The sequence below is a fragment of the Leptonotus elevatus genome, chromosome 17, assembly GCF_054856555.1.
Source record: "Leptonotus elevatus isolate MCC_2025b chromosome 17, RoL_Lele_1.0, whole genome shotgun sequence".
NCBI classification, from domain to species: domain Eukaryota; kingdom Metazoa; phylum Chordata; class Actinopteri; order Syngnathiformes; family Syngnathidae; genus Leptonotus; species Leptonotus elevatus.
This window is the reverse complement of record NC_141255.1, coordinates 12,469,102-12,493,945: the sequence shown is the minus strand read 5'-3', so window position 1 is coordinate 12,493,945 and position 24,844 is coordinate 12,469,102. Positions and strand designations below refer to the sequence as shown.

The 24,844-nt window shown below is 43.8% G+C and overlaps 5 protein-coding genes and 1 long non-coding RNA gene across 9 annotated transcripts; 2 read left to right on the top strand and 4 right to left on the bottom strand.

Moving 5' to 3' along the window:
- Positions 1-245: 245 nt before the first annotated feature.
- Positions 246-3,044, bottom strand: LOC147159976 (CTD nuclear envelope phosphatase 1A). The gene is made up of 9 exons (XM_086059527.1): positions 2,671-3,044; positions 2,461-2,603; positions 1,962-2,028; positions 1,765-1,883; positions 1,618-1,689; positions 1,435-1,551; positions 1,211-1,322; positions 1,055-1,139; positions 246-973 (listed from the first exon to the last, which is right to left on the bottom strand). Exons 2-9 carry the CDS (start codon positions 2,563-2,565, stop codon positions 913-915), a joined length of 738 nt encoding a protein of 245 aa, XP_085915653.1. The 5' UTR covers positions 2,566-2,603; positions 2,671-3,044; the 3' UTR covers positions 246-912.
- An 870-nt stretch (positions 3,045-3,914) lies between these two features.
- elp5 (elongator acetyltransferase complex subunit 5) lies at positions 3,915-6,057 on the bottom strand. Its single transcript, XM_086059237.1, has 8 exons — positions 5,757-6,057; positions 5,623-5,683; positions 5,478-5,558; positions 5,182-5,393; positions 4,872-5,041; positions 4,714-4,794; positions 4,193-4,293; positions 3,915-4,116 (listed from the first exon to the last, which is right to left on the bottom strand). The coding sequence occupies exons 1-8, from the start codon at positions 5,839-5,841 to the stop codon at positions 4,014-4,016; spliced, it is 894 nt and encodes a 297-aa protein (XP_085915363.1). The 5' UTR covers positions 5,842-6,057; the 3' UTR covers positions 3,915-4,013.
- Positions 6,058-6,130: 73 nt separating this feature from the next.
- Positions 6,131-10,568, top strand: phf23b (PHD finger protein 23b). Of its 3 annotated transcripts, none has more exons than XM_086059234.1 (5): positions 6,131-6,641; positions 7,890-7,921; positions 7,997-8,089; positions 8,815-9,361; positions 9,502-10,568. In XM_086059234.1, exons 1-5 carry the CDS (start codon positions 6,614-6,616, stop codon positions 9,693-9,695), a joined length of 894 nt encoding a protein of 297 aa, XP_085915360.1. In that variant the 5' UTR covers positions 6,131-6,613; the 3' UTR covers positions 9,696-10,568. The 3 variants fall into 3 exon arrangements, with proteins under 3 accessions (XP_085915360.1, XP_085915359.1, XP_085915361.1); XM_086059233.1 differs by lacking the exon at positions 6,131-6,641 and adding an exon at positions 6,677-7,407; XM_086059235.1 differs by lacking the exons at positions 6,131-6,641; positions 7,890-7,921; positions 7,997-8,089 and adding an exon at positions 8,105-8,585.
- On the bottom strand, positions 10,337-12,265 carry LOC147159973 (uncharacterized). Its single transcript, XR_015090505.1, has 5 exons — positions 12,156-12,265; positions 11,280-11,363; positions 11,042-11,172; positions 10,796-10,865; positions 10,337-10,718 (listed from the first exon to the last, which is right to left on the bottom strand). It is a non-coding gene; the product is annotated as an uncharacterized LOC147159973 (long non-coding RNA).
- A 1,894-nt stretch (positions 12,266-14,159) lies between these two features.
- On the top strand, positions 14,160-17,250 carry LOC147159972 (phospholipid scramblase 2-like). Its single transcript, XM_086059517.1, has 8 exons — positions 14,160-14,304; positions 14,704-14,786; positions 14,933-15,204; positions 15,455-15,497; positions 15,562-15,782; positions 16,263-16,424; positions 16,498-16,659; positions 16,738-17,250. Exons 2-8 carry the CDS (start codon positions 14,780-14,782, stop codon positions 16,795-16,797), a joined length of 927 nt encoding a protein of 308 aa, XP_085915643.1. The 5' UTR covers positions 14,160-14,304; positions 14,704-14,779; the 3' UTR covers positions 16,798-17,250.
- A 250-nt stretch (positions 17,251-17,500) lies between these two features.
- On the bottom strand, positions 17,501-24,669 carry tnk1 (tyrosine kinase, non-receptor, 1). 2 transcript variants are annotated; one of them, XM_086059231.1, is made up of 13 exons: positions 24,427-24,669; positions 23,121-23,327; positions 22,946-23,016; positions 22,704-22,874; positions 21,481-21,633; positions 21,118-21,395; positions 20,910-21,036; positions 20,600-20,841; positions 20,302-20,532; positions 20,164-20,219; positions 18,886-19,307; positions 18,041-18,136; positions 17,501-17,812 (listed from the first exon to the last, which is right to left on the bottom strand). In XM_086059231.1, the coding sequence occupies exons 2-13, from the start codon at positions 23,275-23,277 to the stop codon at positions 17,636-17,638; spliced, it is 2,181 nt and encodes a 726-aa protein (XP_085915357.1). In that variant the 5' UTR covers positions 23,278-23,327; positions 24,427-24,669; the 3' UTR covers positions 17,501-17,635. The 2 variants fall into 2 exon arrangements, with proteins under 2 accessions (XP_085915357.1, XP_085915358.1); XM_086059232.1 differs by having other exon boundaries at positions 20,164-20,216.
- Between the last annotated feature and the right edge of the window lie 175 nt (positions 24,670-24,844).

Below are 24,844 nucleotides of genomic sequence, written 5' to 3'. Positions count from 1 at the left end.
CAACAAATGTATCCGTTTTTAAGTTGTTTAGTATTTTGTTTGGAAACTTTTAGCACCTTTGGACTTGGCTTAATAAAGGTGGGAAAATATGAAGTTATTTCTCACTTCTTCTTACACTGCTATGGCATGTTACACTGAAAACGTCACTATTAGTAAAGTAAATGAAGGCTTTCGGATGGGGACCATTTCTTTTCCAAGAGGATAGTTGATGCTCAATGAGGACAAAAACTACCAGTGCTTCCAACTGATACTGACAAGTGTTTTGTTTTTTATTAGTAAGACAGAGCCAATAAAGAAACGGCTTCGGAGCCTGGACATGTTCAGAAGGCATTTTGAAAGGCTCTCAGATCCATACAGTACAGGGAGGGCTGTCAATCTAATACAAGAAAAACAAGGGGGAGGGCACAAATCAAGTGCAACTGCATTTCCATGAGCTGAGTGAAACGTTATTTCATGGTGACAGACATAGAAAAGAGGGCACAGCAGTTCATAGAATGGGTACAAGCCATATGTTTTAATCTTGTGATTTTCAGTCTTGTTTATTTAAAAACCCTGAAAAAAAACTATCCAAGGGTGAGATGTGTCTTGCAAGCAAAAAAAAAAAGGGAAAAAAAGTTGTATCCTTTTAAAAAAGCCGCGTCCAAAAGCGTATTTGATTGGTGAATTATGAAAATGTGACATAAAATTGTTGACTTCATTTCATCATCAGCAAGGGAAGAAAAAAAAAGTTTAGAAAGGTGTCGGAGATTATCCATTTCCTTGTTTTGCTGGGGTCGGAGCGGGGGCTCAAATATAGAACTAAAATTGTGGTGGGGCTAAAAACCTGGCACGCAAAGTGTTCATCCTAACCCTCCCCTTTGACGAGGGGGCGCCGGCGGGTCATCTTTTGACTGAATCTCTCCATTCGGCCAATCACCAGAGCCGATGCTGGTGGAGGTTTCGACTGAGGACGGAGCGGACATCGGCGGTAAACCTAAAACAAATAACATTGTTGGTGTGATGATAACTTGAGGATATGACTTTTTAGTCATTTAAAAAAACCACACAGACAAACCTTAACGCATCCAGCATAGGCAGCAAGTTAAGAAGTGCTGTGTCACTGGGGTCACTGAACCAGGACTTTATGGGTATTGCATTGTCTGGAGAACAGAGCGATTGGCTTACTTTTACACTTCGATTTCACACCGGAAGACCGGGATGGTTTCGTTACCTGGATGGCTTCGATAAGCACCGGGCGAATTGTCGAGGATGACAATACTGGATAGGTCGTCGTGTACTACCGACAGGTCTTTGATATAACTACCTAGATCCAATGTACAATGCTGACAGAAAAGACGAGAGAATTTTTTTATTCAGCATAATGTGAAATTATTGATTTTGACTAACCCAGCCTTGCGTTCACATGAGCCTGTTTTATTGGCCTTTGCGTCCTACCTGTCGGTAGTATCTGCGTCTGAGGATGTTCCTATTGTTGTCCAACTTGTCGGCCACTGCCGAGCCGTAGATCTCCATGCTGGCTGTGAACACCACCAGCTCGTACCACTGGCTCACCTGCACGTGACACGTTACATTATGTCCACAGCGACACACATGCACAACACGAGCTACGACACGTACCACTTCTAAAAAGAAGTCCACATGCGGCCTTTTATGTACGAAGAATCGCACCGGGTGCTTGTCAATAACGACCTGCGCGGAAAGGCCAAAACCAAAGTCAGACGCGCCGAGGCAAAAACATGCCCGATCGTAATGCGACGCTCTTACTTTGAGGATGAAGTCGGGTGGCGTTCCCGGCCTCACCGTGGGTCCCAGGACCCCGTCGTGGTGAGAGTGGATCAGGGTCTCATCTAGGTCCAGCACCAGAATCTTCCTCTTGACTCCATCTGGAGGGGGAAAACAAGAGGCCGCCGTTACGCTTACGGACGTGTGCTAGCTGGCCTGTTAGCGGAGCGTGTACTCACTTAGTCTGTTTCTGGAGATTGGCGACAGAGGCAACGTGTCGTATCGCACAGTCTGATATTGGATGATCTGCAAAGCAAAAAATAAACAGTCACCATCGTAGGCACAATATGGAAGTCACAGAAAAGACGTGGCTCTTCTAAAACTGTGAACCCGTTTGTTGCTATTCAAACATGCAATAGAATTAAGTTATAATCACATGCAAAATAAGTGCTTATTTTGGGAGAGTGCAGTCTAGGACTTTTTACAACACAGCTTCAAGCAAATAACATCATATGGCGAGAAATCGGCCGTAGCCGTCATCTCAACGTCCAAGTATTAGCAAAATTGTTAGTATATACAGTACACTCAAGCTAGGAGACAGCCTGTAAGCATAAGATACAGAAGGGGTCAAACGTCTTGAAAACAACCAAAAGAGTCCAGTTGGAATTAAATTACAGTATTGACAGGCATGTCTCTGTCGTGTCGTTCAGGTGAGCCTCACCAGCGTGCAAGGTTTACCGTTCGCAGGTGCTTCCTGAGGATGTACATAAAGAAGCCCCATATTCTGGACGTGACACCGAGGAAAGTGCGGATGCCGAGTAAACACTGGCGGGTCTTCAGCATGTTGACGGGCCACGACAAGTCAGCAGTCGGCGGAAGAACTGCGGGAGACAGTCACAGTCGGCATTAGCCGCCAATCGAGCGATTTGCCGGCAAAGGAGTGGGTACCTCGATCTGCACGCTTGTGGCACGATGAGCATTAAATGGAGCAGATTGGCATAGTAGGTGAACGCGATCGAACTCGGACGGTCTGCTGCTGTTTTGGACCTCGTTGAGCTAAGCGGCGTTAGCTCCCGCTAGCTCGCTCGACAGGGTGACCACCTTGAACCCGGCTCCAAAATAAGCCGATCGGTCGCCGGGTGCCTCGTATTCCAACGCTAGCTCGGTTTGGCTTCGCTGTGCGCGGCGTCCGAAGTTGTTCTTTACGAAAAAAAACTCCCACAGAGTTCAACTTGTGGGGGTAAAATCAGTTTGTAGTCCACTGGAAATCCGGAATGAAACTGTGAGCCGCCATTGGCGACGTGACGTCACTTCCGGAAGGGACTCTCTCTCTCTCTCTCTCTCTCTCTCGCTCTGGGTCGCGCGCAGCACGTCCACGTGGAAGAAAAATAAACAGACGTGGACAGCGATGCGTCCACTTCATTCAATTGTTCCATCGTTTCAGTCAATATTTAACTCAGCCAAGTTATTTCACATTGGGAAAGTCTCACAAAAACGAAATAATGTACTGAAATAGTACATCAGTTTACTCACCAACTTCAATTTGGCCCTGTTTAGTTTATCGCCAGAGGCCTGGCTGCTGTAGTGAAGACCAGATTTATTGTACTGTAGTAATATAATGATTTTCCTACCTTCAAATCTTGTCATAATAGATCCAAGATAAATTATCTCTACAGAACTACTTAATTTACTCAAAAAAGTACTGTAACTCTTTTGTATTAATGGCAACAGATTCATTGGACCTCTTGTCATTTAGTGGAAGAGCATTTATTGCTATCTGCCGGTCACCTGCATAGTTAGATGAACAAGTAAGTAAAAATGTATCATGTGTCACACAAATCAATGGTCAGGAATCACTGACCTACTTACTTCATCGGAGTGGGCCAAAAAATAGGTTTACACTTTATAAAACTTAAAATTTACAGGTAATGGCAAATCATTAGAGTGGAGAAAAAATAAGTTTCTTCTAAAGCAGTTTCACACAAGTACTGAGAGAAGGCAGGAAGCAAAGAAACACAGCAAAAGTAAAAAGGTTAGAGTGAGGAAGGTCAGGGAGTAAAAGATGCCAGGATAAAATCTGTGAATGTGTCAAAATACATTCAGCCCACCATGTACATATACGGAACATAGATCCTAGCCTTTGTTGAATTCAAGATACAGGTAGAGAGACCACCACTAGACACGTCTTTATTTTCAGTTTCTTGTTTATTCATTGTTACATTTCATATTGAACAATGAATTTAAAGACATTAAAAACATATAGTTTGCGCTATTAAAAGGAAACAAGATGATCACACATCAAGATCGTCGTCAGGATCCTCCTGGTCATAGTCGTCGTTCGCGTCGGGTTCGTACACGATTCTCCCTGAACCGGTGTGGAGAAGAGCTGCTTTCCTATGACACAAAAACAAAAGCAAAGAGTCAACGCAGAGCAAACGCAAATATGACAAAAGATTTGAGTGTCTTTTACTTCTCTTTACTGAAGACAAAGGGCAGCGCTAGCTTCTCCTTGGCCTCACGCTGGCTGTCAGACAAGTGGAGGTTGAATGTCAAATTTGCTGTTGGGTCTGCCTGCAAGAACCCCAAATAAGATTTCATTTGTATTTCTAAATCATTTCAATTCATTTTTCCATGTTATGCTAAAATCATAGCTAATTGCAAAAGTAAAACGTTCGAGGAATGAGATTGAATGAAGGAGGAGGAATGAACCTTAAAATACCCTAAATACTCACTGCAACCACTTTGAAACATATATTTTTTGAACACATTGTAAATATATTTCAACAGTTGATTTTAATGTTTATCAGAAAAATCTGCCATCGATTCCAGTGGAACTTGAAATTGAAGAACTAATGAGGGCGGGGGGGAAAAGGTGCAATATGAAGACTTTTTTTTGTGCATTTACCCAAAAAAGTGGGTAGTATGAAATTAATATTACAAGTACAAAGTTGGATATGAATTATGAACAATTTGTAATAAGTTCAACGATACCCTCTGTTCTTGCGGCTCAGCCCGGCTCGGCTTGCTCTGTCCAACCACCGTCAGGTCATCTTTGATGGAGAACGCTTCATCCTACGCATCAACAAATACTTTGTTCTTTCTTTCTTTTTCTTATTTTTTTCAGTCTTAACCACATATTTAATACTTACATCTTGCAAAACTTTTCCTGACTTTAAGCGCTTGGTTATCTTCGCGTGTTCTCCTCTCAGTCCCTCCGCCACGGTGACGAGCGACGTGGCCAAGTGGCAAAGGCTGCCCACCGTACCTCGCGGGTGCATGTCGGAATGGAGGAGACCGATGACGTTTCCCACAGATCCCCCTGATGTACAAAAAGTTCACAGTTATTACAGCCATTTTCCACCTCTTGCGCTGAAGTCACACAAGTTTGAACTGAGGCGTCAGAGCATCTCGCAAAAACAATTTGTGATTTATTTGGGAAACAAACCAATTACAGATCACCATTTTTAAGCAGTTGGAGAGTCCTGCAAACTGCAGTTGGGCTGACGTGTCTCAGGATCCACGAGAGCGAGTCGATGGCTAAAATGGCCGGCTTGACTTGTGAGGACTGCTTGAGGAGCAGCGTGATTCTCTCCACGCAGAACTGGTCCACCGTGAAGGCGGCGCGGCCGGTCCAGCCCAGGGGGTCATTGTAAGCGTTGTGAAAATGGAGCCTGAAACAACAGCCATAAAAATCCACTTTGAACCTTGATGATATGATGATTCCAACTGAACCTTTGGGTTGTTTAATTAAATACCTTTCAATGGGTGATCCATTCAGGCCATCCTTTAGCTCATCCTCACTGACTTCAAAGCTGAGGACATGGACTGTTTCCGTCCTAAAATTCACAGCATTAATTCATGCCTCAGCAGTCAGTAAGATGTCTACAGCATGTTGACAACCTGTTCAATGCAGCCTTGATGAAGCTCCATAGAAGACGTCGACCCGAACAACTACAAGAATCTTTGATTAAGTACAGGTTTCGTTAGTTTTTTTTTTTTAAATGTCACTCTAAGGGAAGTTAAGTCCCAGGTACCTTGTATGATGAGAAAGCCTCCTGGATCCATTCCTTGTAGCAAATCATGCAACATGGTGCTACAAATGCTAAAGCTAATTAGCATACGCCTACGACAGTGGTATATTCTCGACACCAAAGAGCTCAAAGTGGCAGCCTGACCTACGCAACATTATTTATGTGCGGCCCTTCAGTATATCAGCTCACAAATGTATATACATAGCCGTGTTTGTTCAAAAATATGTCGTGACGTAGCCTGGTGAAATCGCATCAGCGATGGGAACTCTCGGTCCCAGTGTTCCACGGGAAATGTAGTTTAACTACGTGGATTTTTGGTCGGTTCGCCACCCAGTCGAACATCATTACCCATAATCCTCTGGGGGCGAACCATTCAGTCGATGGACTCTACAAGCTTCTACCGCGCGTAGACCTGTGGGCAATCCTCCATGGCTGTCGTGTTGCCCAACTACGAAAGATCAAATATACACACAATTTTTCTATATCGGAGAAGTTCACAGAGCGGGTTAACTGCCACCGGCTTGAACTGAACGATGTTTTACAGCCGAGCTATACGGTGGCGGCACGGATTTTAAATGCAGCGAAATGGTACGAGTGACAGAAAAAGTGCTTTTTCTCGCTCGTGCCCATAGCGTGGCGACACCTGGACCAAGCAGTACACAGTGAAGAATGATCCTTTTCAACTCTTTTAGTTGTTGAAGAATTTGGCATTTTTTCTTGCATCGGTGTTCCAGCAGTTTTCTGACAGTTTGGGCGAAGTCACGCCGGGAGAAGTGAGCGCGACGGCCGCCCTGCTCCGGCTAGCTCGCTCGCTGCTGGATCCGTTTCTCGGACCATAAGGCCTGCTCGTCGAGGGGACAATGCTTGACATAATGTCCGATCACCAAGGTATGTTTTGTGGCATTGATGAGGGTTCGACAAAGCAAGCCGCTTTGCTTTGCGTGGGCTTTCGCACGTTTGCTGAGGGGAAATTAAGCTTTTGAAAGCCCGGCGGCTAGCGTCGCCGTTACGTTCTCTTGCGTATGTCACAATTCTCCATTTTCGCGACAACTAGCGCAAAGTTTGCGAGCAAATAATGCAATTAAGTGCCCTCATATTAGATATCGATCCTATCATTTTTGATGGTGGTGGTTGCTTTTTGTATTTTAACGCGGCGTTCTGTTGGTCTTGGGAACCCCGCCGAGCTAGCCTACGATGCTCAACGCGCATATGGGATTAAAATTGTGCGTCATGTCTGTCCGAGTTGACACTGTTTCCCTCCTAAAACAAAGCAAATCTAAGTCGAATAATAACTCCAAAATCAAGTTGACGAGCGACATTGAGACGCCTTTCACGAGCTCCGGCGTGATTAGCACGTTAGCCGCTAACGGCTAAGTCAACTTTACCATCCTTTGACGTTTTGCCACCGGCCGTTTTAATGACTTTAATCGGGATCGAATGAACGTGGAATGGGAATGCTATGTCGGTCCACTCGCAGTGGCGGGAATGTGGGTTAATGTCCACCGCTTAGTAAAAAGACAATTCAAACGGTGCAAGTTGCCCGGCCAACCAACCAGGGTCCTTTTCTGCATTAAACGTACACTTCAGACGTTCACGTTGTGGTTTACTACCGCGCAATCAAGGCATTTGTTCGTCGCCGCCGTTGTGTTGATTGGTAAGCAAGTTGTTAACGACTGATTCGTTATTTTTTGTTGGGGTGCATGTATCACTTATTAATCCCCCATTAAGCTATTGAGCTGTTTAGCGGCTAATGCTAGCGTTAGTTAGCTTGGCTCACGTTCCAAATCTACGGCCCTGGGGAGGGGATGCATTTCGACAAATAAATGAGGAATTGGGCTTATTATTTATAATAACAAACAGTAAAAGTCTTTGTGGAATTTTCAAAATATATGGAATGAACACTCCAAAGGCGTCTTAAAAAAGAAAAACAAACTCCAAAACAAATAAACTCAGAAACACAACGAAAAGTTTCCCAACCACAAAAGCCACATTTCCACAGAAACAATCATCAGATTTTCAAAATGCTTGCTGCGCTCAGGTTGAAGTCCTCATTCCATTAAACTGGACTCAGCATTTTGTTTGACTGTCATGCGAAGTCTTGTCATGTTACTACTTCATGTCTTTCTCTGTCTACAGATTCACGTTTGACGTGCAAAACCGAACCTTTGGTAAGTACCCCAACTGGACTGAAAACGCATTTGTTGTCAAAAAACAACTTTGGACTAATTGTTTATTGTGTGTAGCCCCCAGAGAGGAAGAGAAGGACTGTGGAGGACTTCAACAAGTTCTGCAGTTTTGTCCTGGCTTATGCTGGTTACATCCCCAGTCCCAAAGAGGTCCGCTTCGATTTTCACATACCTTCAATATTCATGAATAATAGCAGCTCACTTTTCAGTGGCGCCTTTCAATGATTGCTGGCAGGCGAAGAAGCTCCTTGAGAAAGATGGCTGCAAAATGTTCCAAGCTAGCTTTGGTCTTGCATAGTTTGAAAGTGTTTACGCTACTGGTATTCGTTGCTATCCAAGTATCAGCTGTTCTGCCTGTCACTATATGTTGCTGATGTAGATCACAAAGGTTATTTTATTATTTGAGTTAAGATAAGTGATACCGTGACAGTCGTTCAGTAACCAGAAGGTCGGCTGTTCGATTCCCGCTCTCTCCCCAAATCATGTGTCGTCGTGCCCTTGGGCAAGGCACTTCACACACATTGCCTCCAGTGCTAATCTCATTTGGTGTATGGAAGGTCGGAGGGGCCGTAGACGCACACTGGCAACCTCGCCCCAGGGCAGCTGTGGCTACTTAAGAAGCTTACCGCCACCACAGTGTGGATGTGTAAGTGCATGAATAATGTATTTGTTCTATTGTAAAGCGTTTTTTGAGTATCTGATTAGATAGAGAAGTGCTATATAAATCCGATTTATTATTATTATTGATGCCAATATTCAAGCTTTAAAATCAAGAAAGTCAAATTACAGAACATTTGCGGTAGCCCAGTAAACACATTTCAGGTGCAGCTTCAGTTGATCGTTTACCAACAAAATGCATCATTCCTGCCTTGTAGGAAAGCTCGTGGTCCCCGACGTCGTCCAGCTCCGCCCACAGTTCGTCGGCGGATGGCGGCGGCGTGAGCAGCACGTGGGCGGACGGCAGCCCGGACATCCACACCATCCACACGTTTGTCCAAAAAGCGCGCGCCAACCAGGGCAAAAGCATGCACCCGGATAGCGCTTTGCTGGACAAGATGCGCCTGAAGGACTCTCTGTACGAGAGCCAAGTGACCGGCGCCAAGGCAGAGCGCAAAAAGGACAAAAAGCTCAAGAGGCTGTCGCTGGCGGCGGCCGACAGCGGCAGCAGCGAGGGCGAGAAACGGCCGCGCATCAAGCGCAGCAAAAACTCCAAGCAGCCTAAAGTCAAGAAGCTCAAGAGCTCGCCGCCGCCACTGCCCACGCAGCCGCACAGCGACTCCGAGTGGCGGCCCCTGCGCGAGGGCGCCGCGCCGCACGCCGCCCATGACAAAACGCCGCCCAACGAGGCCGCCGGGGACGCCGAGATGAGTTCCAGCGAGGGCGAGACCTGGATCGCCGACGAAGACATCATGGTGGAGTCAGGTGGGTCGAAAGTGGGGCTGTGCTTCTACCCCAGGATGTTTTTTTCTCTTTCTCCTGTGCTAGTAAAAGTCACGTTTATTGATGTTCCAACTTTGGATGTAGCCCTCCCTCACGTGCAAAATTGCGTGTGCGCGTTTCAGGTGACGATTCGTGGGACCTGATCACGTGCTACTGCGGCAAGCCGTTCGCCGGGCGGCCGATGATCGAGTGCAACCAGTGCGCCATTTGGGTGCACTTGTCCTGCGTCAAGATCAAGAAGTCCAACGTCCCCGACATCTTCTACTGCCACAAGTGCATGCACTCCAGGCGCTCGGGGCACAAAAAAGACACTTAAAAAAGCGTAAAAGGAAGTTTTCGTTGCCCCCCACACAGATGCCGACAGCCGAACATTTAACCACAGTCGGATTATTTCTTTTGACAATCAGCGTTATTTAATCCCTCTCGTTTTGTGTCTGAGGCACAATTGAATTTTAAGAATTCATTTTTGTTTTTCTTACCACCCTCCTAAAAATTGTGAAATTAGATTTTTTTTTTTTTTGTTTCTTTGTATTGATTGAATGACTTCAAGCAACATTTTGTTTTTTGGAGGGGGTGGTAGTGGTCAGTGTGAAGGACACTGATACCAAATGTCACTTTAAAGTACACAACAGAAAATCTGCCTAATGATTAGCTAAAAAAAGTTTTTTTTTGTTTTAACACCAGATAAAAGTCCCCTTTTCCGTAATCCCCACATTATAAGTAATAGTTGTTTTTCCACAATTGGCTTCTTTTTTTTTCCCACCACCAAAATAAATCGTGGCAAAAATCCTTTTTGTGATTAGCACCCAAGACAATTGAAGACTTGCACTTTTCGGAATGGGGGTCGGGGAAATACATTCACGACAAAGCGCTTAGGAATGGCCTTTTTGTTTTTCCATTTTCAATTGCAAAAGAACCCGCAGGCTCCTCATCTCATAAATGGTTGTATGACGTTGCTCATGTTGCTCATGTTTATTGTTAGGTTTGTTCAAGCCTCGTTTTCCTCCTGTTGGGGAATGTGTTGGATGTTTTAGGCAATTTTTGCTTATGTTTGCGAATGGGGGGCTGTACATATTCTCTTTGACAAATGTACATATGTGAAAGCCAATGCAAAAATCTATATTTTCTGCAGTTCAATATTGTTTTCTTTAATTGTAGTTTAAGAAAATAAAAGTCTTTGGAAACATAACAGTAGTGGTCAGTATTTCAAAAAAGGAGGGGAGGGGGGTGAACACTTGCAATGCTCTCATTAGCCACTAGGGAGCCAGTCCGTAACCACCGACATGAATAATTCACATAAAATATGGCCAGCGTCCTCTTGTCAGTCATCAGGTTAATCCTACAACAACAAAAGGTTCTCGTTATTCAAAAGCAATCGACCGCTTGTTAATTCTGAGTTGATTTTGTAACTAACACCTTCGCTTTCCTGAAAGCCAACATCAGCGAGCTGCCAATGGAATCCACAGGAGCCACCTTCGCTTTCCTCCTGCAAAAACAAAAGCAACACTTGAGGCTCGCAAGAGTCCACTTTTTTTCCTCACGTAGATTTTAATTCTCGTCCTCTTGCAAATTTTTAATTAATCTGCACGGTGATTTGTTTGCTAACATTAGCAAATGGATAATGGGACTTTGAAAAAAAAAACTTTTTTTTTTCCCGTGTACCTCCTTTGGTTGATCGTGTGTTGATTGTGGTGAGCATGGAAGACTGCCGTCGGACGCGGATCGTGCACAACGGAGACGTCCCAGCCTGCCCTCTGTTCCTGCTCCTGTTCCTGTTCCACCGCGCTGACTTCCTGAGGTGACGAGAGAGAGAGAGAGAGAGAGAGAGAGAGACACATCACCAGACAATACCAAGATATTGGAGGGCCATCATAGCAGTCCACAATCGGTGATGAGCTACCTTTCTGGTCCTGTGTCTTCCAACCGCAACTTCCAGGAACAGGTACAAAGCCAACAAGGACAGCACACATCTGGAACAATGCATCTAAAATGCACACAGGAGGTAGAGAATGTGTTTTTAGAAATAATTCACTCGAAGCAACCAAATCCAAACTATGATTGAAAACATTTTGTTGAAATAAAAGTAAAAAGTCCAATTTAACTAACTAAAAACTGCATCATCTGTTTAGTTCTCGTAATGGAAAATGTACTCATAACATACGTAATCCCATGAAGTGTTTTTAGTTTATCATAAAATGTTTATTCTCACAATGTTGCAACTTTGTTTTCAGAAATATTTTAATTTGGTTCCATCATTTTGAAACTATTTTTAGTCAAATAATTTGCTCGTCATACTGCAACTGACCTCATAGAAGGACTTTTTCCTTGGAGAGTTTTCCATTTTTCCTTGGAATGTTAGCACTTTTAACTGTTTTCCCTATGTTAAATTCTTAACACTTTTCTTAATAATTTGCGTACTTCTCCTTTGTGGTTAACTATCCTTGTAAAAAAAAAAGAAGACGACTTTTTTTCTTATAAAATTTGACTTTTTTTCTTTTAAAAATGTAGGCCCTTTTCCTTATGAATTTTGTCTTTTGAAAATGTATAACTTTTTCGTTTAGCTGTTTTCCCATGTAAAATTCTTAGAATTAAAATCCTTTATAAAATAATCAGTCTTTTTGTGAAATGTATGACTTTTCCTAGAATAATTGATGACTTTTTTTTTAAATACTGCAACCTTGTAGGCCTACCTCATACAATTCTGACTATAGGTCAATTTAGCATTTTTATAGCATGATATGGAAAATATGGTTTCGATGTCATGTAAAGCACTTACCGCGTTCAGCTTTTAAGTATGCGGCGCAGCGTGACAGCGTTGTGTTGTGTTGTCAGGCACGGCGATGTGGTGTCTGTAAATGCGGCATGCAGGCTTTTTGTAGCCGCGCGTCCAGGGCGGGTTTATATTAGAGGGGGGCTGTTTAGGCTAAATGAGGGACAATTACGCTCCATCTCCATCATTCTCCACCTTATCAACAACAAGAAAAATGTGCGCGGCACGCCTTAAGTATGGCACACGTTCACATGCCATGATAAGAATATATTTGAGTAATCTCCTCACGTCTCCAAACAGGGCTTTTGCCACTCATGTCGTCATGTACTATTTTCCCGTCTTGTCTTTAAAATTATAGAGAGAAAAACAATCTTGTTACCAGATTATTTTAGACTCTTTCTATTGTACAGTTGTGCTTTGTTCTGAAAGTTTAATTAGTTCTGTGAACGCGCACGCACGGTAACTCGCATCAGCTTTGCTCATTGAAATGAATGGCAACGCATTCATTCGTTCCTGCCCACTGAAAAACACCACCAAAAAATACTTTTTTTGCTATGAAAAAACGCATGAGACAGTATTGTATTACAATATTTGAAAATGTGAGTAAAGCAGTGCGTGAATCACAATTTCATGTACAGTATTCATTGTACAGCGCCTTCTGATGTACACGCAATGGCCACCAGATGGCAGTATACAGGTACACAAAGAGGAGTTTTACAACTATACTGTGGTTAAAAGGTCTTTTTTTTCTGTGCCATGTTATTCACGTCAAATGATATATTTGTGACGTTTAATTCATAAAAATATGACTATCTTGTGAAAATGTAACTTGAATCGCGAATCATGAATCTTTTGTCCTGAATTCCTGTAGGTAAGTGCGTTGAACACGCCTGCTCTTTTCCTGCAAATAGATTTTTCCAGCGTCAAGCGAGCAAGCACAGACATAAATAAAGCGAGGAAACTCCTGTATTGTGACGCACTGACTGATTAGCGTCCTTATCGACGACTCATCAAAGGCCGCATGTGGAAGAGGACCACCCAGCGTGGACAGACACGACACAGTCCAACCCACTTTAAGCAATTTAGCCAATACAAACTATAATATACAGTGCATGCGTTTATTCCATGCATTGAGTCATTAATATATTTCATTCTTATATTTTAAATTTTAAGATTTCATTTTGTCTTTGTCAAATGCATCAATACAAAAAAATACATATATATATACAAATCGCCTAATACATTTATAGACAATCTATTCAAATAATTAAATTATTCAACGCTATTCCATGATTAATTATTCTTTGACAATGTAGTTATGTCAAGTTTTTATTTTTTTGGTATTCTATTGTCATCATGGTTATTGGGATGATGCTTATGAGAATGATGTTTAAAATAATAATGATGACGATCATGTTTGTTTGAACGGCATGGTGATTGTTGTGTGTGGATGCTTGTGTTGGGGGGGTCAACCTGTTTTTTTCTGTGCTTGAATTTGTTGTTGTTACTGCGTTTATTAATTGATACAAACAGCATCGTCAATGAGAATTTTTTCAAAATAAAATCCAATCCAAACAAGAAAAAAATGAAGAAAAGTTCAGATATTCTATGCACTATATTTACTATAATGTATTTGATTTATTTGTTGTTGTTTTTTTAACTTATTAAGTCATTTATTTAATTGATATTTTTGAATAAGTGAATTGCTAACAAATATTCATATTATATTCCAAATGTATTTATTTTAATGAAGACGTGGGGATACGCGTGAGCGGAGTAATGTCGCCCTCTTGCAGACGACAACGGCACTAAAACAGAAAGGCCGATAAGGTCAGTGTCGATAAACGTTTTTTTCGCAGAGAAATCGAACAATGCAAATCAAAAACAAAAGTGTCACCCATGGCACACATCACATAACTTTCCAATGGAGCCTCGTCTGGACCATTTAAGGATTGGGCTTTTCCGGTCACTTCATTAGCGGCGCGTGATAAACCCAAAACAAAGAAAAGGTGGGGGGAAGGGGGAAAATGGGGCGTGGAGGAGTCGGGAAGACGGTTGCGAGGACTACACCAAAGCACATTTGAACCAAACGACTCGAGTGTGGATTTTATCTAGCTTGGTTGAGGAGCAGAAAACAACTGCTACTTATCAACAGGTGAGTTTCGTGTTGGATGTCGCTTCAGCTTTAAACAAACAAACAAGCAATTAAACAATGACGCGTTTGTTTAGCTTTCGAGGGCGAGTCGTGAAGGACGGGCGAAAAAGCATACAGGCTGCGTTTCCGCTCAAATGTCGCCGTTGAACCTCATTTCAATTATCAAAGGAGATTTTTCAACCATTCAACAAATCACACAAAGCGACCCCAACTTCCAAGGGGATCTTTTCAAAGCGCTCTAAATAACATACATACGAACATACATGGATGGATTGGCGATTTTGTTTTTGTTGTTTGAGGATTTGTTTTGTATGTATGTATATATAAAAAAATATTATTTATTTTTATAACTATTGTTATAATTTTTTTTTTCCTCTCCCATTAACGTTGGTATCCTAGGAAGGAGTAACAGGAAGTAGAGGAAGAGGTAGCCGGAAGTGCAGCCCCTAGTGCCTGGAAGTCACAACCAATCATCATGTCGGGTCAGTTCCTTAACTACATGTTTTGTGTTTCTTTCCCTTTAAGCAGTTTAAATTCACTTGATCCTGTTGCACCAGCTTAACATCACAATAATAGCAGTGGTAAAATTCCGTCAGCGAACACAATTTCCTGTGGCTGTTTTTACCAGGTTACACCCACCAGGCGGACTACCCAATGACTCATCAAGGCCAATCGGTGGCCCCCTATCCCGCATTTCAAGGTGTCTACGGGGACCCCGTTCAAGCCCCCGCTCCGGGTTTCAACATGAACCACAACCAGAGTCCACCTGTCATGTTTCAACCGGGACCTTTGGGGGCGCCCCCGTCCTATGGTGGATCCCCCGGGGCCATCAGCCCTGCGCCGGCCCCTGCTGCCATGGTTAACGTTGGGGTCCCGCCAGGACTTGAATACCTCACTCAGGTAACTCATCAATTGTTTTTAATGTTTTTGGGTTTCTGCTATTATTATTATCATCAGCATTTTTTCTTATTTGACAGTAAATATTATTAAGTATATATGTTTATGTTGTGTCTTGAGATCCTATCTATGTTACTGTTGCTCTCTGACCTTTGAACAACCTGTTACGCAGTATTGTGAACTTTTTATGGGTGACTCAAATTGCTGTGCGAAGCAAAATGAAAAATGGTTTCTTTGTTTGTTTCCTTGTTAGATCGACCAAATTCTGATCCACCAAAAAGTGGAGCTGCTGGAAGGTAGGTTGCTCCGACGACGTTTCGGCTAAAAGACGCCGCGCGCTAACCGTTTGCCATTTGCCAGCGTTCATCGGCTTCGAGACCAACAACCAGTACGAGATCAAGAACAGCCTGGGCCAGAAGATCTACAAAGCCAAGGAGAAGAACGACTGCTGCACGCGCAACTGCTGCGGCTCGTTGCGCAGCTTCGACATGAAAATCAAAGACAACAACGACCGCGAGGTCATCCGTCTCATCAGGCCCTTCCGCTGCGTTTCCTGCTGGTGTCCGTGCTGCCTGCAGGAGGTCGGCTTTCACTCACTTTTTTTTGTTTTTGTTTTTTGCTCCAATCAGATTTTAGCCTCTTGTGTCGCCATGTCAACCCTAATCTGCCCGCCCACATTCTTGATTTGTTGAACTCTTTGTATCTTAAACTGTTAAATTTCAATCCAAATGAAATCACATCTTTATCCCATTGGGATTTTCCAAACCGGAATGAAAAGCTGCTCGACTGGTTTGACTGGACAGAGGATCATTTGTCCTCTCCTCTGACTGCCTTTTGTTTTTGCTCCTAACTGGAATCATGCGACCTCTATAATGTCGTCCCAACGGAGCCGCCGCAATTCACCGCCGGTGACTCACCGCCGGTGACTCACCTGATAATCGAAACCACCTCGCTCCACATAGCCTCTCATATGATGACTTGATTGAAACCACAAGGACTAGGAAAGTAGTAATTGTGAAAATTGAGCAAGGGAATAAAGTGTGAGTAATGTGTGTGTCCAGATGGAGGTGCAGGCGCCGCCGGGTACCACCGTGGGCTTCGTCAAGCAGGACTGGCACCCGTTCCTCCCGCGCTTCTCCATCCAGGGGCCCAACAAGGAGACCATGATGAAGCTGGAGGGGCCCTGCTTTGCCTGCAACTGCTGTGGGGACGTCAACTTTGAGGTCACACAACTCAACCCCCCCCCTTTTTTTTTTAATTCACCTTCTTGACTGATTGTATTTTTGGGGTGTTCAGCTGACGGGCAAAGATGGCGGTCAGGCCATCGGCCGCATCAGCAAGCAGTGGAGCGGCCTCCTGAAGGAAATCTTCACCGACACGGACAACTTCGGCATCCAGTTCCCTCTGGATCTGGACGTGAAGATGAAAGCCGTCCTCCTGGGCGCCTGCTTCCTCATCGTACGTTTGCTTTCTATTCTTCTGACTTTGGTTCAAAACGCATCGCTGAGTGCTTCCCTTTTTTTTTTTTGCGGGCAGGATTTCATGTTTTTTGAGAAGGTGGGCGAGGCCAATCAGCGTAGCAGTGTCTTCTCCTGAGCAAGTGAAAAGGCAAGCATTGCGATTCTTTTGGGCTTTCCATCCGCCCACGAGTCCACAAGCATGGTTTCCCCAAATTGTGGAACTCAAAAAAACACATCACACAAGAGAAGTCAGATAAAAAAAAAAAAATCATACTCTCTTATAATGTACAAAGAGGCTCAGTCCCAATATGTGCAAACTGTAAATAGTGCACTTGTGCACTGAACTGGTGCCAGTTATCCAGCAAAACGCAAGCCCACACCTCTTTGGCCAATTTGTCAACCTCCGACTCAAGTGCCTGATTGTTTACCACTCCACCAAATGTTGATTCTACCCAGTCACTTTTTTACGTATTCTCTTTGAAACTGTTTTAATCCATATGCATATAAAAATACAATTCAAACACTGCGTGCTATAAGACCAATGACATGTACAGTATATAAGTATATTAAAACCTTTGCTGCTACAGTGTCACATGCTTCATGTTTTGATGTATTCTCTCAGGAATATTGAGATATATGCCAGAATCTTACCAGAAGTTTCAGTTGTTACGAGAAAAAAGTTGTCATTTTAAATATCGCTAAAAGGTGCAAGAATGAAATTATAATTGTTTGTGTAATTTCGCAAAAAATGCTTTTTAATTGAACCAGTACTTTTTTTGTGAAAAAATATAACCTCGTGTGTGTAGAATCGTAATCATAAATGCTAATGATACTGGAAATCATTAAAAATCTATTTATTCAACAGAATAATATACACAAGAAATATTAACAAATGTCCCGTAAACAGTTTTTAAAAAAAAGCATAAGAAACAGTGAGCGTCTATTAAAAAGTGACAATGCAATTTTACACACGTCTATCGGCGCTGAGCGCCGCTCGCTCCCTCTCGCTCCCTCTCGCCCGAAGCGGATCGGTCGTCGCGCGACCAGCGGATCAGGTAGCGGCTGGCCAGCTGCAGGTTCCACTGGTACCTGGTCAGGATGCGCAGGCTGTCCTCTCGCGAGCACAGGCTCAGCGAGTAGAGCTGCTCCAACTGGGGAGCAGGGTTCAACATACTGGTTATTGTTACTGTGAACCGCAGCAAAAATGTTAGTAGCGTAACAATTTGATGAGGGAAAAAAGGTTGGAATTGAGCTTTTCAGGAAAATAATTGTTATTTTAGGATGAAAAAAATCGGAATTTTTCAGGGGGGGAATTTGGATCGTTCAAGGGAGAAAGTTGTCATTTATTTTTTGGAGTGGAGTAAATTTAGATTTCTCGCCTTTAGTTGCTGCTCAGCTCGTAGCGGGTTCCATTCGTTGCGCTGCAGTGCGCCGTGAGCCTCCTCGATGGTCACCCCGTGCACGGCCTCCATCACCTGAACACAACCGGAAGATTTGACGACACGCACAGTCACCTTTGACACCATTTGTCGTAATCTCACAAGAAATTTGAATTTATCAGAGAAAATGAAAAATCATCTTTCAATTGACGAAATACCTATTTTGGAAGAAAAGTTGTGATGATAGAAATTCACATCTTAACTCATTCACTGCCATTGACGGCTATAGACGTCAAAAATTCATTTGAACTATTTCTATTAGTTTAACTTTTTTTCCTACTTTTGTTAAGAGTATGAAAACCTAGATTTTTTTTTATTGTATTAGAACAGATATAAAATTTGTGATTAATCGTGAGTCAACTAGTGAAGTCATGCAATTAATTACGATGAAAAATTGTGATCGCCGGACGCCACTATTTTTTAATAATCTTTTCTTTAAAAGAAAAAAAAGATTATTAAAACAACAAATATTTTTTCTTTAAAAAAATAAAGATTATTAAAAATTAGGGGCATCGGGCGATTAAAATTTGCAATCGTAATTAATCGCATGACTTCACTAGTTAACTCACGATTAATCACAAATTGTATATCTGTTCTAAATGTACAAAAAAAAGTCTAGGTTTTCATACTCTTGTTAAAATATTAAAAATTGAAAAAAATGTTAAACTAATAGAAATAGTTTAATTAAATTTTTGACGTCTATAGCTGTCAATGGCAGTAAATAAGTTAATGTTATGAGAACATGTAGCAATCTCACGAGAACTCTTATTGGAGGAAAAAGTTACCTGCGAGATGAGTGAGTCTTTGGGGTAATGCGCGGGAGTCGGCTTCTCCCTTTCGCGAGGCCTCTCTCTTCCATCTCCGTGCTCGTCAAGCTGAGGGATGGAACGTGCCAGCTGGGACATTTTAACCAAGTTGGCGCCTCCCGCCGGCGGCGGCTGAGGAGGAGGAGGCGGCGGCGGCGGAAGCCAGGGGGAGCTGGACATCGGGTGCACGGTGGGCCTCCTTTGAGGCTTCCAGTTGGCGCGCTTGGGCGGTGGCGGGCGGGGAGGCGGCAGGACGCTGGCCTCGCTGAAGCGCCGCGGGTCCTGCTGCATCACCACGCTGCGGGCCGCCATCGTCGGAATCACCGCCCTTCCCGGGGAGGCTGACTGAGGCGCCCGCGACTGCTGACCGCTCAACACCGACTCCAGGCTTCGAGAAATACCTGCGGACGGTACCAGTCAGGACCAAATGGATGCCGCTACCAGCCTGTCACCTAACGGTGAGTCAACTTTGTCTTGCATGTGTATTTAATTGGGGGGGGGGGAAGTTGCGTTGGTTGCTATGAACAAAGGTGAATCAGAGAGTTAAGGTCAAAATTGTCAGGGAAATTAGGGAATTGAATAAAAAAAGGCAGATTTCCATGAAATATTTTAGGTCAGAAAGAAAACCGTTCAAAAAGTAACTGTCCAAAAACAAAATAAATCATGTAAATTACCATAAATTGTACACAAAATTGTAAAAGAAAAAAATTGTCAGAAAATTTATTTTTAAATAAGCAGAAAAAAACAAAACTATAAAATGTCCAAAAACAAAAGAAAACATTCTGAAAATTACCATAAAATGTCCAGAGAGGCAGAAAAAAAACGTACAATTGCCAAAAATGTCATAAATTTGACAGAAATGTAAAAAGTCTAAGAATGTATGGAAAAAACGAAGTATAAAAAAATTACCCAAAAAATAATTAAATAGAAAGACGAAAGGTAGAAGACAATGCATCTCCAAGTATTTTATGCTGCATATTTTTGTGTTCTGCTTTTAGTAATTAGCATTTAGCTCTTGGCTACTTTAGAGTAACACTAACACACTGTTTGCTTCATCACAATATTCAAATAATTTGTGACTCCAAACAGATTTTTTGCTATTTAATTGGCTTAAAATGACTCTTTTGACAGTAAAGCTTGCTGACCCCTGAACTATACGTAAACATGTTAACACACGATTAATCGTCAAGTTAATTGAGTGTCCAGAACTTAGGGCATCTATAGGATTGGCAAACGGTATTTGAGGAAATGCGGCACCTGACATTTTGAGCAAATTGGATCCCTCCCCGGCTTGCCTCCAGCTGCCACTGCTTCTGCACACACCACAAGAGTAAGTCAATAAATAAGAACCCCTCCCCGAATAAAGTTGATCCTTAAACTATTGCGGTGACTGACTCGTCCAGGTTGTCAGGTGATCCCCAGCTGCGATCCGCATGGACGTCCCCGTGCGCCGCGTGGTGCAGACTGCCCTTCATCGGGGCCGAGATGAAATTGGTGACAGTGTTGGGCGCCGAGTTGGCGGTGCCCGGCGCCGGCGCGGGAGCAGGCGGCATGATGACGCTCGGGGGGAACCAGCCCACGCTGAGCGTCCTCTGGTTCTGGCCACGCCACTCGCCGAGCTCCAGGCTGCAAGTGGACATCGGATCCGCTTGGTCAATTTTGCTCGCCGCGCCGCTTTACAGATGACTTTTACCCATGCTCGACGACGGTCACGAGGTCCCCGGGTGATAACGCCAGCTTTCTGGCTTCGGCAAACTCCCGGCCCGCCTGGACCTCCATTGGTTTGGCCTCGGTCACCATGGCGATGAGCCGCGCAAAGTCGGGCCGCTCGGCCGGTTCGCACGCCCAGCACTTCCTCATGATGGCGTACATCTCCTTGGGCGAGTCGGGCGGCTTCTCCAGCCGCTCGCCCTCCCGCTCCACGCGCCACAGGATCTGCAATCCGCACGCACACTCAGACGGTGCCGTAAATCTCCTGCCCGGCCCTCCGGCCAACCGCTTACCTGCCGTCCCGACAGACCGAACCACGGCTCTTCGCAGTACGTGAACATCTCCCACAGGGTGACGCCGAACATCCACACGTCGGACGCGTGCGAGAAGGAGCCCACGCGGAGACTCTCCGGAGCACACCTGGGGGGCCGCAAAAATGCTAATTGGGGGTGCCACATTTGAAAATGGTGACTAAGATCAACCAAATGAAAAAAGGCTGACCACGCAAAGGGGATGCGCCTATGCGCCGACATGACGTAGTGGTCGACGTCATGGCTTAGGCCCCTCATCAGGCCGAAATCGCCAATCTTCACCATCTCCCTGGACGCCAGCAGTACGTTGCGGGCCGCCAGGTCCCTGTGGATGAAACGGCGCGTCTCCAGGTAGTCCATGCCCGACACAATCTGGCAGGCGAAGAGCCACAGGCGCACCAGCGGGTACTCGAACTGCCGCAAACGCAGCGTGTCGTACAGCGAGCCCAGCGGGGCCAGCTCGGTCACCTGCCGGGGGCGCGGCCGGCTCGTTAGCGCAGAGATGGCGAGATAGGATGTGTGCGTGTGTGTGTGTGTGGGCGGGTCCGTTCACCATTTTGAGGGGCTGCGTGAGCACCACGCCGTAGAGTCGGATGATGTGCGGGTGGTCCAGCGACTGCATGCTGGTCACTTCTTGTAAAAAGTCAGTCAACGTTTCCGCCTGGCGGGACAGGCTGCTCCGCAGGGATTTCACTGCCACGGGCAGCTGCAACGCAACAAGTACAAAAACAAAAAAACTTAATTCTAATGAAAAAAAAAAAAGCATTCTTTTGTCATTTTATTGGAACATTCTAGTGTTTTTTGGTGTAAGCATAAAAAGTGCCATTCTTTATTTATTTTTTGGGATTGTACTATTTTACTTTGTACTGTGATGCATGTTTCTTTGATTTTACAGTTTTTATTGTAATATTTAATGTATTTTTTTTACATCTTACAATGTATATTATTCATTCACTTGTTTAATATTTTTTCACTGTATTTATTTCATGTTTTCATTTTAACTACTTTTATTTTGAACTCTCATGGGGCGGCCATTTTGCAAACTTGCTGTCAACTGGAAATGACAAACTGCTGCATTCAAGGAAGGTGGGAAAATTTGACTTTTCTGACTTCAAGTGTGCGCGGAATTCCCCTTTTAACTTGCAGGTCCGTGTTGTCGGGGGGGGAAAAAAGGACCTTGACATCATCGACAGGTTTAAATCTGAGGTCACTCAACAATGGCGACTCCCATAAATACAAAGACCGTGAATGACAAAATATAATTTACAAGATTATAAACCTATTTATCTATTTATTTGAAATAAGTAACCTGACGTGATTTGGACTGCCTGTGTTAACCAGAACAACAACAAAAATTATCGGGATCAGTCATCTTTGTTGTTCACATTCGCCTTGAACACTTTGGGGTCGGAACTGGGAGGGTCCAAGAGGGATATGTCAGATTTCCCACTTTCCTCGAATGCAGCAAATGTCTCAAGGCACTGTGTTGCCATTTTCAGTTGACAGCAAGTGGCAAAATGGCCGCCCCCTGAGATGGATTTTGTTGCTTAATTCATATTGCACAAATGTAATATGAATCAGAATACTGTGTTTAAACTGAACATATTATTGTAAAGAAAACTTTTACATAACATTTATTATATTATTTGTTTTATAGTTATTTTGTTATAATGTATAATTAGTATTTTTTCTTGTATCACTGAACCCCCCAATGAATCCTTCTAAGTATAAAGTCACTTGAGTGTTTACATGACGTAATCTTCATATTTGTCTTACAACTCTTCCAGTGGGCGTGTGCCACTCTCCTTTCTTGACCACCCCGAAGGAGCCAGAGCCCAGCCTATCCCCGAGAACCAGCTCGCTGTCCTGGATGAGGCTGGGCAGTGCCCGGCTACCGCCTTCCACGCTGGGCTCCCCGCCGCCGTCAAGACCGCGACCACCCGGCCCCTGCGTATGCAGATGTCACAGCGGATCAGGTGTGCTTACGTTCTTTTTTGTTTTTTCTCACGTGGTCATACCTTGGGCACCCCCGGGCGCCAGCTTCGTGACATCTTGTGGCGTTTTAGTGCATCCCACAATCGTCTTTGTGCTTTGGCAAAAAAACAAAAACAAAATTGCGACGAAATCTGTTTACTAGCATTAAATATCAAATGGTGGCAAATTAAATGGCAGATATGACAATATGTGGCTCACCAGGTTTGCTGATACCGATGTGCTCCAGGTCGGCCTCCTTGACGTAGGCGAAGTGCTCGATGCGCGTGATGTTGAGGCCGTCGCGGACGCGCAGGTAGAACTTCTCCAGCTGCACCTCGGCCAGGAGATGATACAGCCATTGGGTCTCCTGCTCCATCGGCGGATGCTCAGACCGAAACCAGGAAGCCGGCGGACAATATTGAAGGGCTTCCACAACAGTTAATCAGATTTCAGCAGGTGCCTGATAACTCATGCAGGTTTGTTTTGTTGTCCATGTTGTGTATTTAGTTCCACGCGCATGAACATTCCATTGTGGGGGAAAGATCGTAATGGGTCGTAAAGGTCAGAGGTCGGAGCATTTGGATGTGTTAGTTTGCAGGAGCAGAGGTTAAAGACGGGTCTTGATCAGGTAACCTGCTGCAGACTTTGTTCTCCGGATCAGAACTTTGAAACTATTGACATTACTTTCATATCAGGTAATAATCTGAAATTGCTGGAGTCATTATTGACATTGACATGTGACGGACCTTCTGCTTTTGAGAAATGGTTACCCCCATATTTAGCTGAAAGCGATGGCTGTATTTTATTTGACAAGAATGAGGAAGTCGCCTGACAAACTCCGTGATTTGGCCCTGCTAAATCACTTTGAAGCTGCTCCTGCCCTCCAACAGTCTCAAGTTGACAACATGTGGGGTGGGGGGGGAATGAACCGGAGCTAGCAAAGCCAATGCCTGTGATGCTAACGTTTATGTGCACAGTGATGAATCTTTAACCGGCTTGGCTACTGAAAACCACTCTCCATGCCTCAGGAGCACAGACCTTAACGCCAACACAATGATCAATTAGCAATCCATCCATTCATTTTCAAATGGCACTTGTCGTGAATTTGAGCAGGGTCACCAGCCAATCACAGGACACATACCGTAATGACAAACAATGATTGGCTTTTTTTTTTTTATAGGGGCAGACATAGCCAGGTTGATCCAAGTTGAAATAAAAGAAGTTCAAATGTCTACAATAAAATATTTACATTTCTTAGTTGATCTTTTATTTTCATTTAAATTTGATAAACCGATGTTTTATTTATTTATTTTTATTACACATCTATTCTATTATTTCCAAGATAATTAACTATTATAAATGGAATAAAACGTCATTATCTCGGAGCAGATACAGGACTGTGCATAGCAGTGTAATTGGGTGTTAGTAAGTGCCACAATTCATTCAAAAAATAACAAAATGCATCATATACTTATCATATACTGTATTTCCACTGTGTTTTGTTTGCTATTTGTATGAAACTTACTGTAAAAGACGAATGCTGTTGACAGCTCGTTGTCACCCCCCAACACACACCTTGACGCCAGACTGCATGCCCCCCACCCTCCCCACAAATCTTTGAAAAGTCCTCGAAAGGTGTCACACTCCAACAAATTCCGTCTTTTCTTTCACAAAGAAGAAGAAGAAAAAAAGCTAAACGTCACTCGGAGCTCGTTCGGTCCCACTTCGGAGCTAAACAAGTGAGTGAGTCTCGAGGAACGTACCTGTCTCTGTCTGGGAGGCTTTTTTTTTTTTCATTTCCGGGACAGGGCACGCCTTTTTCCGGTCATTCCTCACCTGAGTCGCCGCGCAATAGGACAAGATCATTTTTTATAAATAAAAATAATAATCAAAAAATCAAGTCATGAAATATTTGGATTAAAAAAACATGTTAATGCAATACA